At 49.1% G+C, this 12,727-nt stretch overlaps 1 protein-coding gene across 4 annotated transcripts in view; it reads left to right on the plus strand.

Annotated features, from left to right (window-relative positions):
- The window catches only part of LOC137658741 (uncharacterized), a 171,067-nt gene that overhangs the window by 91,648 nt on the left and 66,692 nt on the right, over positions 1–12,727 (plus strand). Inside the window, exons 8-9 of one of the 4 annotated variants that reach the window (XM_068393767.1) lie at positions 4,101–4,289; positions 4,400–5,877. The exons of the other annotated variants lie outside the window; for them this stretch is intronic. Coding sequence (XP_068249868.1) covers positions 4,101–4,289; positions 4,400–5,137 — 927 coding nt within the window. The 3' untranslated portion in view covers positions 5,138–5,877. Of the gene's footprint in view, positions 1–4,100; positions 4,290–4,399; positions 5,878–12,727 lie in introns of those variants that run through there. 4 annotated transcript variants of the gene reach the window in all.

Here is a 12,727-nt window from a genome sequence, read left to right on the forward strand (position 1 = left end):
GGCCTGTGCTAGGCTTAGACCTTCAGCTCCTCCAAAGCCTATTTCATGGTCTTTAGACAAAGTCCTTCATTTTGCCTCATTACTGGATAATGAGGAGTGTGCACTGAAGGACCTGACTCAAAAAGTGATCTTCCTTTTTGCCCTAGCTTCTGGGGCCAGAGTTAGTGAGATTGTAGCCCTCTCGAGAGAGGAGGGCCGGGTTCAGTTCCTGGATGGGGGAGAACTGAACCTGTTTCCGGACCCTACGTTTCTCGCTAAGAACGAGTTGCCCACCAACAGGTGGGGTCCCTGGAGAATCTGCCCTCTGAAAGAAGATGCATCTCTACGTCCCGTAGAATGCCTAAAGGTCTATCTTCGTAGAACTTCAGACTTCCATGGGGGCCAACTATTCAGAGGAGAAACATCGGGCTCGAATTTATCTTTAAATCAACTTAGGGTGAAAATTACATATTTTATTCGCAGAGCGGATCCTGACAGTTCACCCGCAGGTCATGATCCGAGGAAAGTTGCTTCATCCTTAAACTTCTTTAACTTTATGGATTTTGAACACCTTCGTTCATACACTGGCTGGAAGTCTTCCAGGGTATTCTTTCGCCACTATGCTAAGCAAGTGGAGCAGCTAAAGAGGTCTGTGGTAGCAGTTGGTTGCGTCGTTAACCCTTTTGTTTAACTCTGCGAGGAACAGTGGATTTAATTGGGACTTTGATTCTTGGGTGAGTGTATAGTTATATGCGTTGCTATAACTAGAAGTGAAGGCTCTGGGAGCCCACAATGACTGTTCCAGCGTTATGGTGATTGTAGCACAAGTACAGACAGGTGTGCCGAGCGTTTCTGACGCTAATGTCAGTGAATAGTAACATGGACGTTTAACTTTGATACCTTGGTATGTGACAAGTGACCTGATTGTTTTCTTTCAGATAACCATACATCCATGCACTACAGTACTTGTGTAAATTGTTGGTCATCCACCTATCATATGTATATAATTGTGGTAACCATGTATATTTATTGTTAATCAATAAACTTGTTCTCGGGAACCTTGCGTCTCCTTCACCTATATTGATTACATTTTAATTATTGAGCATTCAGCCTATGTATATTAATCGGGGATATCTATAATAGCCTGTTCCTTAATGCAAGCCTTGTTGCACTGGTTTATACTTTCCTTAGCATAAAGGGCTCCATCCTTCTCAGAGGACGGTGGCGGCAGCAAGTTTAATCCTACGCAGATATAACCTTTTTGTCTATTTCTACTTCGACCAGGGTGCTGGTCGGGTTTTCCCTTGGATGCTGTAGTTCCGTAAGGACTATGCTTTACTTCATATAGAGTGAGACCACTATATTGTATTGGCTTGCGAGTGAGTCATACATAGGTATATGTACTCTTCGTTCGTTTCAAGAGTCTAGTAGGACTCCTCCCTGTAGGGGGCAGGAAGCGCTTTCATGGTTTATGATTAGTGAAAAGATGTATGACGGTAACATCTTAGGTCTTTCAGTCGAGTTGACTAAGAAACATTCCTGAGGAGTACGGCACGTATTGAGAATCCACAGGTACAGTAATGCTCTGATATACTTCCATCATGACGACATGGCTTGAGCCCAAAAAACGGATTTTGAGCGAAGCGAAAAATCTATTTTTGGGTAAGATGGCCATGTCGTCCTGATGGACCCGCCCTGTCCCTTTTCAAAAAAAAAAAAAAAAAAAAAAAAAGAAAAGGGCTGTAGGACCCCTCCCTACATACAGTATCTGTAGCACCTCGTGTATCGCTACAAGGAATACAGATGGCGCCGCGAGCGGCGCAGGGCACGCTTACGAAACGGGGAGGAGAGATGCCTTACGAACGGCTCCCCCCTTTTTCTTATCGTTTTCGTTTTCTTGCCATTTGACCCCTACGAAGTGTTAACTCTATTCGGGGTATAGATTGCTATGAGGCGTGTCAAGAATACGTCCGCTGATATTTACGATATCCCTAAGGTCTTTTTTAGGGATACTCGCTCCAGGAGTTAGAATTCTGGGTACCTTAAGGTAAATTCTCTGGGAATATCGCCGTAGTTGTAATATACCCTAGGAAGCTGCCTTTAAGGAACTTCCATCAGGACGACATGGCCATCTTACCCAAAAATAGATTTTTCGCTTCGCTCAAAATCCGTTATTTCATTTCAAATGGCTACATAATACTGAATATTCTAATGGGTTCTTTTTATCTTCAATCGTAAATCTTATGCCTGGATAAGCAACCAAAGGAAAGGGATAAGTCTCTCTCTCTCTCTCTCTCTCTCTCTCTCTCTCTCTCTCTCTCTCTCTCTCTCTCTCTCTCTCTCTCTCTCTCTCTCTCTCTCTCTCTTCATATCGTTTCCTGTATAGTTTTCAAATATGTTCGTCATACATTTGTACATTATTTATCCACTTTATTCTCTCTCTCTCTCTCTCTCTCTCTCTCTCTCTCGGCGTTTCCTTTCCCTTTATAGTTTTGTGAAATTTCGTTGTCCAGTCATTCGGTAATGAGAAGTCATTTTCGCTTTCGGCATCGAAAGAAAACTTTGTTTCTTCAATATACTCATCACTGGAGGATTCAGAACTTGTGCTCTCATTATCAAACAGGTTATCATTATCAAATTCCTCAACAAGAATATCATTTATTTCATCTAAAGAAATAACCTTCCTCTTTAGACCGTTCATTACAAAAGGAACAACAAATAACCACTTATGCATGAACGCCCGAGCGCACTGATAGGAAACCAGTTTTTTCTAACATCAAGCTACCTTCAGAAAAATAGTTGCCAGACATCATATAAGTTTCTATTCACAGTCCCCATATGCTGAGAGTGTTGCCAAGTGGTGATCCTATACTTACTATACGAGTAAACGTAATATCACGAGACTGACGGCTTGTAAAAGGCAATTAAAGTCATGAACGGAATATACAGTTGAAGGCGGTATCGAGTAGAACGTGGTGAATGGTTTATCACGTGGGTGACGCTTAACAGGTTAAAAAAACATTTTATATAGTTCGGTATTTTCTCTATCCATCCTCTCCCAGAAAACCTTCAAATGTGAATTATCGGAATGTGTGCAGATCTTGACAGTGCGATAACTAGTTAGCGACTGAAAATAAAAAAAATAAAAAGCCCGATTGACGATGCGATGAAGAGGATATCGAATACCGATTTTTCCCTAATTGATTTTTTCTACGTTCTGTCTAATCCAATGTACAGTACATTCTTATGTAAAGGGCGAACCCCAACATTTCTTGATGCTGTTACACTTTAATTATAGACATTTTACCACCTATTTATAATCTTTATTTATAATAACATCTTTAGTAAAAGCTCTTCAATATCACTTTCAGGAGTAAATGCGTTTATGATCGACGATGAAACGTAAAAAAAAACGTTTTCCTTTAAAGGAGGCGTTTTTTTTTAGGAAAAAAAAAACACGAAACAAAATTGCTCATATTTAATTTAGTTTGATTTTCTAAGGATAAATAAAACAACATTAATTATAACATTATTATTACATAGTACCTGGTAAGATATCTTTTGCCGCAAAAGTTAACCTATAGACAGATGTTAAAATTGGTTAGCGAGTTCGTTATGATCGGCGATGGAACGTACTAAACAAAGTAATGGGTTTGGTTGTAGTGACATGTTTGGCAGTAGCATGATATAAAATAGTCTTTATTTAATTTAATTTTTGGTTTCAAAAGTACTATATAAAAGAATTTCAAACAATTTAGATGAAACGGAGCACAACGCACTACTACTGGATGATAGCGGTAGTCTTGCACACGATCTCCCCCCCCCCAATACAATTAAGAAAACAATAGATTTCCTACGCTTCGCGGTGCTTGACTCGCGGATTTAGAATGCTCCTCGCAGATAGAGGAAATTTAATTTTTAAAAACTATCGATCGCGTAATTGAGGAATCGCGTAATTAGAACACGTGTAATTCGGGACCCTACTGTATAATTTCTTAATTTATTAAGGTGTTAGCTACTACCATACTCACACATAATTAAGATTTAAGTGTTTCTGATTCATATGTCACTGACCAGAATCTCAAGGAACATCCAGACTTATGTCTTCTTTCTTTTTACAGAAAGTCCGCTGCGCTGCCAGGGGCTGCTCCGCTGCCTTTACTGATCCCATGGGCCATGATCTATGCCGGGCCCATGCCCATTGCGCCATATCCTTCTCTCGGGAACCGGGACAAGCCCCCTATACGATATGGTTTCCGGAGTCATGCATGTTCTGCTATGAGCTGTCAGCCCTACTCCTGAGCGAGGAGGTAGGTTGGTTCTAGTTTGTTCCTGTTAATATCCTTTGCGAAGAATTAATTGCTCTTTATATATTGACATCAGTTTTGGCTTCATCATTAATTCCCCTCTCCTCTTTCAGGCTGATGATGAATCTCTCAGGGAGGCGAGAGCTACTCTCCGTCCTTGGGTGTCAGGGTTTGGGAGGAATGCGCCGTCTGGCGCACCCTATCTCCTTGATGGAGACATGGCTTCTCGCCTATTCCCAGGCTCTACTACTGCAGCAGTTCCACCGGAGACAGCGGCCCCGTTAATTGAGATGGTTAGAGCAACCATTCTAACTGAGGAAGAGGTTTTAGTGACGGAGGCCGAGCCCTACCTAGGTCTGGACGAGGAACCCAGGGATGAGCAGGTAGGTGGTGTTGAGTTGGTGGACCCCCTTTCACCCCACACTCCTTCCTCTACTACTTCCTTTCACGGCTTTGATAAACCTACGGCTTCTCCTGCCAAAAAGAGGGTTGAAGGTAAAAAACAAACCTTCTTCAGGAAGAAACAGAGGTTTGCCCCTTACAAGACGAGCCGAGGTCACTACCAGCAATCGCCGATTGCCCACTCGTCTTCACAGTCTCCCACTGCTTCGTCTCCTCTACAACCGAAGCACCCTCAACAGGTGGTCTACCTCACTGCTCCCCCAGGTACCCAACCCAACCCCGTTTGGATGCCCTCACCCGCATACAACCCTAGCTACGGACCCTCAGGTCCCTTTCGTAGACACCAGAGAGGTAGCTACAGGGCTAGAGGACAGTTCCGTCAACGAGGCAGACCTAGGACAAGGGGTTCTCGAGGAGGGAAAGAACCTAGATTCACTCCCTCGCAATGATATAGTTCCGGTAGGGGGGAGACTTTACCACTTTTGAGACCATTGGACCTTCAGTCCGTGGGCTCACAGCATAGTCTCCAAAGGCTTGGGGTGGAAATGGTCACAAGGTTCTCCCCCTCCACCAGTGGCCTTCTTCCAGAGACCCATAACCATTCTGAGAGAGTACACCACTGAGTTACTAAAGAAAAAAGCAATCAAACGGGTTCGATCGCTGAAGTTCCAAGGCCGCCTGTTCACAGTTCCGAAGAAAGGCTCGTCGGCATTGAGAGTGGTCCTGGACTTGTCAAAGCTAAATTCTTACATCCTCTGCGACAAGTTCCGGATGTTGACCATCTCTCAGGTACAGACCCTGCTTCCCCGTGGGGCCGTCACCACCTCTATCGATCTTACCGACGCCTATTATCACGTACCAATAGCTCGAAACTTCTCTCCTTACCTAGGCTTCCGTCTAGGCAGGAAAGCCTGCGTTCAAAGTCATGCCCTTCGACCTCAACATTGCACCCAGGATATTCACGAAACTGGGAGAGACAGTGTTAGAACAACTCAGGAACCAAGGGATTCAGATCGTTGCTTATCTGGACGATTGGCTTATTTGGGCTCGGTCAGCCCTGGAGTGCAACAGAGCTACGAAGAAAGTACTTCGTTTTCTCGCCAACCTGGGATTTCGGGTCAATCTCCAAGAATCCCGCCTACTTCCATCAGACCGCTTCGAATGGTTAGGCATACAGTGGGACCTTGCACGGCACAAAGGTAAGAGAAATAGCTTCCAAGGTCAAGAATTTTCTAAAACACAAACAGGTGTCCAGAAGAGCCTTAGAAAGAATCCTCGGCCTTCTTCAATTCGCTTCAGTAACAGATCGTCTATTGAAAGCCAAACTCAAAGACATCAATCGAGTTTGGAGAAAGAGAGCCACAGTACCTTTTAAGAGACAAGGTCTCGAAAATCCCCTCTGTCTTGAAAATGAGATTACAGCCATGGTCCGAACCGAAGAACCTCTCCAAATCGGTTCCTCTTCAATTCCCACCCCCACAAGTGACAATTCATACAGACGCGTCTCTGAGTGGATGGGGGGGTTGCTACGAACGTCAGATGTTTCAGGGCTCTTGGTCACCCGCCATTAAACACTTCCACATCAATGTTCTCGAAGCCATGGCAGTGTTCTTGACCCTGAAGAGACTCTCTCCTCCGAGGTCGACCCACATCAGAGTAGTGTCAGACAGCACAGCCGTAGTACACTGCATCAACAGAGGAGGATCCAAGTCGCCCAACCTGAATCAGATCCTGGTCACTATCTTCGCCTTGGCAGCAGAAAAGAACTGGTTCCTGTCAGCAACCCACCTAGCGGGAGTCCAGAATGTGATAGCGGACTCACTATCCAGGACGAAACCACTGGAATCAGAATGGTCTCTGGACATAATTTCATTCCGGTGGATACTCAGGCTGGTTCCGGGCCTTCAGGTAGATCTATTCGCAACTCAGATGAATCACAAACTTCCTTGTTATGTGACACCAAACATGGACCCGCAGGCTTATGCCATAGACGCATTAACCCTGGATTGGAACCATTGGAGGAAGATTTACCTATTTCCACCAGTGAATCTTCTAATGAAAGTATTGCACAAACTACGCTCCTTCCGGGGGGCAGTGGCCTTAGTAGCACCTCACTGGCCAAAGAGCAGTTGGTTTCCTCTCCTCCTCGAGCTGAAACTCCGACCCTTCCGGATTCCATTCCCCAAACTAACCCAAGTAATTCAAACACAGACTGTGTCAGATTCCTCAAGGATAGCCAAAACCCTAACTTTGTGGACTTCATGAAGTTTGCAGCTCATAAAGACGCAAACATTGACCCGGAAAACGTTCTCTTCATCGAAGCGGACAAAAGGGACTCGACAATTCGTCAATATGATTCGGCTGTTAAGAAATTAGCAGGTTTCCTAAAGAATTCAGACCACACTCGTATGACTCCGAATTTAGCCATCTCGTTCTTTAGGTTCTTATTTGACAAGGGCTTGGCAGCTAGCACTATAACTACCATCAAGTCAGCTTTGAAGAAGATATTCCTGGTTGGGTTTAACATTAACCTAGCTGATTCCTATTTCTCATCTATTCCAAAAGCATGTGCTAGGCTTCGGCCGTTGGATCGGCCGCAAAAAGTCTCTTGGTCTCTGAACAATGTCCTCAAACTCGCGTCGGACACGGACAACGAGTCCTGCTCTTATATCACTCTGCTTAGGAAGACGTTATTTCTAACAGCTATGGCCTCAGGTGCTAGAATCTCAGAACTAGCAGCTCTCTCACGTAACCCGGAAAACATAGATTTCCTCCCTACAGGCGAAGTACTGCTTACCCCAGACAGAGCTTTCCTAGCTAAAAATGAGGACCCGCAAAATAGGTGGTCCCCTTGGAAGATCATCTCTCTTCCCCAGGATCCTTCACTGTGTCCAGTCACTACTCTCAGGACCTTTGTAGCTAGATCTGCCACCCGCTCGTCTGGTCCCTTATTTATCAGGGAACAAGGGGGTACTATGACCATTCAAGGTATCAGACAACAAATCCTCTACTTCATTAAACATGCTAACCCGGAATCATTTCCCCATGCTCATGATATACGGGCAATAGCTACCTCTATCAATTACTTCCAGAACATGGACTTTGATGACCTTAAAAAATACACGGGTTGGAAATCTCCTATGGTTTTCAAACGCCACTATCTAAAGAACTTACAGGCCCTTAAATACCCTACGGTTGCAGCGGGGAGTCTTATCTCCCCCCATTAATCTCTGATTATTTCTTTATTCCATCTCTTCTCTCCTCCCTCCTAACCACCTCTCACACCACGTCGCCACTCTCCTGGGTGGTTCGTTAGCCCTAGGTTATTTTACCATGTTTAATTGTTATGATTTAACTGTTATTGTAATTACCATTCCTGTAAAGTTTAGATATGCTTAGACATGTAAGGTTGGTACCTTTTACGACGGGACACTCGGGTGATCCCTTGTCCTCATATTATTTTAGCATTACGTCCCCTATGCCTATGGCTAGTTTATGATTTATGTTTACTTACAGTATTATATTATTTCCTTACATGGTGTTTGTTTTCTCCTTATTATGTTATTAATTTATTGGGCTTGGAAGGCATTCTCTGGTACATTCTCACCGGCCGTCACAGGCCGCCCCAGAAAAGGGATTTTGACGAAGGAAAAATCTATTTCTGGGAAGAGGCCTGTGACGCCCGGTGAAACCCTTCCCGGTTATTTGATACGGACCCCACCTCTTTTTTTTTTTTTTTTTTTTCCTTGCCTAGCCATATGTTCTTGCAGAAGGATGTCCTAGAGGGCGCGCGTGGTAGGTGTCGTTGGGGAGTTCAACTATGTTCTCTAGAGCCTGTCACGGCCCTCCCCATTGATGAAGGGATTATCTAAATGGAACACAACCTGTGAATAGTGGTTTGTTCCGTAACCGAAATACAAACCACGCTATTTACAAAGGGTATTACTTTTAGCGTAGCTGAAATGACAAGCCAATAGTTTTTAACGAGGGTTAATTACCCCCGCGCTAGTTAGCAGGGGGTGGGGAAGGGTAGCTTGCTACCCCTCCCCCCTCCACACACCGGTGACTTGCTTCACTTCACTTTTGGCTCGGCGGTGATCAGACGTGTCTGTTCATCGCCTTCGTGACAGCCTTTAATTTTCTGCTTTTTCTTTTCAGCTTGTGTGATTGGTTGGAAGTTGACCTTCAGTTATTTTCTTTTATTTACTATGCGTACATGCCCCGGAGTTGCCGGCCGTCCTTGTGGGACTTTCATGTCGGACGTTATTACGGATCCTCACACCCTCTGCCCTCAATGTCGGGGCCGACGGTGCGACCAGGATAACATGTGCCGTGAGTGCAGGGAGTGGTCTGCCTCCCAGTGGGAGAGGTTTGGCCGTCGGCGTAAGAAGAAGTCCAAGAGAGACCGTTCTCCTCCGGGGTTAGCCTTGAAGGAGGAAGGTTCTCGGGACTCTTCTTCCGCCGCCCAAACCTCCTCCGAAGCTCCCCCTCGTCCGCCTCCTAAGGAGAGTCGTCCGAGTGGGAGCGCAGGCCCTTGTTCTGTTTCCCTACCTTCGGAGAGGGCGTCGCCTCCCATAGCGAGGCGGTTCCCCCTCCTCCTCCGGGGGAGGTTATTGATAATAATGCCTTATCCAGTGATGATCTTTTACAGATTTGGTCGTCCCTGGGGCTTAAGGGCTTGCCCTCCAGGGTTGCTCTTATTGACCTTGTCTCGTTGGGGGCCGCTGTTAAACAGTCGCCGGTGGTAGCGGAGGTAGACCCTCTGTCTATTGTCGACGTCGTGGTGACAGAGGCCTCCGACGTGGCTGGGCCTTCCGACGCAGGTGCTGTTGCTGGTGATGGTGCTCAAGGCCCTCCTCCTCCTTCCGTGCATCCTTCGAAGGGGGAAGTGAGTCCTTCGGTCTCGTCTGCTGCCCAGCTTCCTTCTGAGGGAAGTGTTTTGACGGAGACTCCCCTTCGGAGGACCGATGGTCCCGACGATCTCCCCCGAGGCCGCCTCCGCCGTAAGGCTCACCGCCCTCTACGCCACAAGGGCCTCCCTTCCCCTTACAGGGGGACTAAGAGGTGCCTTTTTGGGTCTTCGTCCTCCGGGGGGGACTCTCCTCGTCAGCCTCAACCGACTGCTCCACCCTCCTTGAACCTCTCTGCAGACCGCTCACCATCTCCTGCCGGATCTTCGCCTTCTGGAGAACTCGTCACCCGACGGGCAACGGTCCCTTCGGGGCTAAGGGATTCTTCCCTTACGCGAGCAGGGCTAGCGCACAAGCGCTCTCCTGCTCGCCAGCGATCTCCTGCTCGTCGACGATCTCCTGCTCGCCAAGACTCACCTGCTCGTCGGCTCTCTCCTGATGTTCGCCCCCCTCGCCAGCGCTCTCCTGCTCGTCAGCTCTCTTCCGAGCGTCAGCGCTCATTTGAGGACCATCGCCCTGCGGTCTCTGACCACCCTTTAGTTCCTGCTGAACTCCCTGCTCACCATCCACCTGGTCCTGTGGCTACGCAACATCATGCTGCGCGTGTGTCAGAAACACATGTTCGCCAACGCGCCAGCGATCTTCCCGTTCCTGCTCGTGAACGCGCCGCACCACCTGTCCTCTCACAGGACACGCGTCGACCTTCTGCTCGCCAGCGATCACCTACACATGCTGCTCGCCATCGCACGACCCTGCATGATCGCCCGCTTACGCATGCTGCTCCTCATCGCACAACCCTGAACGATCGCCCTCCTGCGGATGCTGATCACCATCGCACCCTTTCACGCGATCATTCACCTGCGCATGCTGCTCGCCATCGCACAACCCTGCACGATCGCCCGCTTACGCATGCTGCTCCTCATCGCACAACCCTGAACGATCGCCCTCCTGCGGATGCTGATCACCATCGCAACTTTTCACGCGATCATTCACCTGCGCATGCTGCTCGCCATCGCACAACCCTGCACGATCGCCCGCTTACGCATGCTGCTCCTCATCGCACAATCCTGAACGATCGCCCTCCTGCGGATGCTGATCACCATCGCACCCTTTCACGCGATCATTCACCTGCGCATGCTGCTCGCCATCGCACAACCCTGCACGATCGCCCGCTTACGCATGCTGCTCCTCATCGCACAACCCTGAACGCTCGCCCTCTTGCGGATGCTGATCACCATCGCACCCTATCACGCGATCATTCACCTACACATGCTGCACGCCATCGCTTACCATCACGCGGTCATTATCGCCAGCGATCTTCTTCACCTACGCGGCAGCACGATCCCTCGCCGTCGCGCCATCGCTTGCGTTCGTCGCCTCGGACACGTGTTCATTTACCTGCCCACCCTCACGCCCACTCGCCTGCGCGCCCGCGCAATCGCTCGCCTGCGCGCCCGCGCGACCGCTCGCCTGCGCGCCCGCGCGACCGCTCGCCTGCGCGCCCGCGCGACCGCTCGCCTGTGCGCCCGTGCGACCATAGTTCGCGGCGAATTCCACAGCCGGTTGTAGCAGCAGGGACGCGTGCTCCTAGACGGCACTCGGGATCACCTCCATCCAAGCACAGGTTGGTAGTGCAGGACGAAGACAGGTCAGTACAGCTTTCTTCCCCACCTTCTTTTCAGGCAGGTACCGTCGTGTCCACTCCAAAGGATCGCCCGATCCCTTTCTCCTTAGCGAGGATTTCGGACTCTGTGTCCTTGGAGCAGCAGACTTGGTTTGGTCCGCTGGCACGGGCGTTAGTGAGGGTTATGAAACTAGCACTCGCCGGCCAGGGTAACAAACCAGCGGCTGTCTCTCCTACGCTGAAGAGAAAGAGAGGAGTGGACTTCGTGGTGACTTCCCCCAGGGCGAAGTTGGTTCCCAAGAGGTCGGTCTCGAGGATCCCCTCTCCTGCACGAGTGCTCTTTCCTTCTCCCGTGGACGAGGCCTTTCCATCCTCAGGTGAGTCCAGTGGGGCGGTAGTCTTCCCCTCGGCACCAGGGGGGGAGACTTCGCTTCAGGCAGGAGAATCGTCTCGTGAGGAAGGGGCCCCTCGAACCTCGTTGTTGGGATCCTGTATCCCTCCCAGGAGGGAACCCAAGGATTCCAAGACCATCCCTAAATCCTCTGCAAGGATTCGTCAGGAACCCACGACTACCCAGGGGAATGTCCACGTATCACCCCAGGAAGAGATTCCTGGGGCAGGAGACTTAGCTGCCAGCCCGCAGGGAGGAGAACAGCAAGAGTCCGAACATGCCTTCTGGCAGGTCCTAAGCCTGATAAGGCAACTTAACAGTCTTACGGATCCAGTCATCCCCCCCCCCCGTGAAGGCAAAGACACGATTCTGGATGAAGTGTTTGACGTTCGGAAGGCCCCTAAGACCAGTGCAGCTCTGCCCTGGTCTCGGGGGCTGAAGAGTGCCAGAGCTAGGGCCAATGCTCAGCTCGCACTTCTTGCCTCATCCAGTCGTTCCACTGCTGGGAACAAACTCATCCCTCCTCCTCGCCTTCAGCAGAGGAGGTATTTTGAGATCCTGGGTGAGCACAACCTCGCTCTTCCTCTCCATCACTCTGTGGAGGAGCTGGCGAAGGGAGTTCCCTTGGAGAAACTCTCTGCCCGGCAGGTGTCGTTCTCGGCGGCAGAGATCCTTAACCACGAGAAGGTCGCTAAGTGTGCCATGCAGGCCACTTCGTGGCTGGACTTCTGATTAGGATCTCTGGGCATCCTATTGCGATCGGAGGACTTGTCCAAGGAGACCAATAGGAAGGCCCTAGAGACCTTCTTGCTCTCGGGCACCCGCTCCATCGAGTTTTTGGCACACCAGGTTACCACCCTGTGGGCCAACTCGGTGTTGAAGCGTCGCGATGCTGTGTCCGAGAGATTCCATCCGAAGGTCCCCGCCGTAGATGTGTGTAGGCTCCGACATGCCTCCCTCCTGGGGGAGAGCCTGTTTGAGCCTCAAGACTTGGAGCGAACGGCTGAGAGGTGGAGGAAATCCAGCACGGACTCCCTCCTCCACAGGGCCCTTACAACTCGGCCCTATAAGCCTCCAGCCCCGCCACAACAGCAGCAACAGCCTCGTAAGACTC

The sequence above is a fragment of the Palaemon carinicauda genome, chromosome 19 (genome assembly GCF_036898095.1).
Source record: "Palaemon carinicauda isolate YSFRI2023 chromosome 19, ASM3689809v2, whole genome shotgun sequence".
Lineage (NCBI taxonomy): Eukaryota > Metazoa > Arthropoda > Malacostraca > Decapoda > Palaemonidae > Palaemon > Palaemon carinicauda.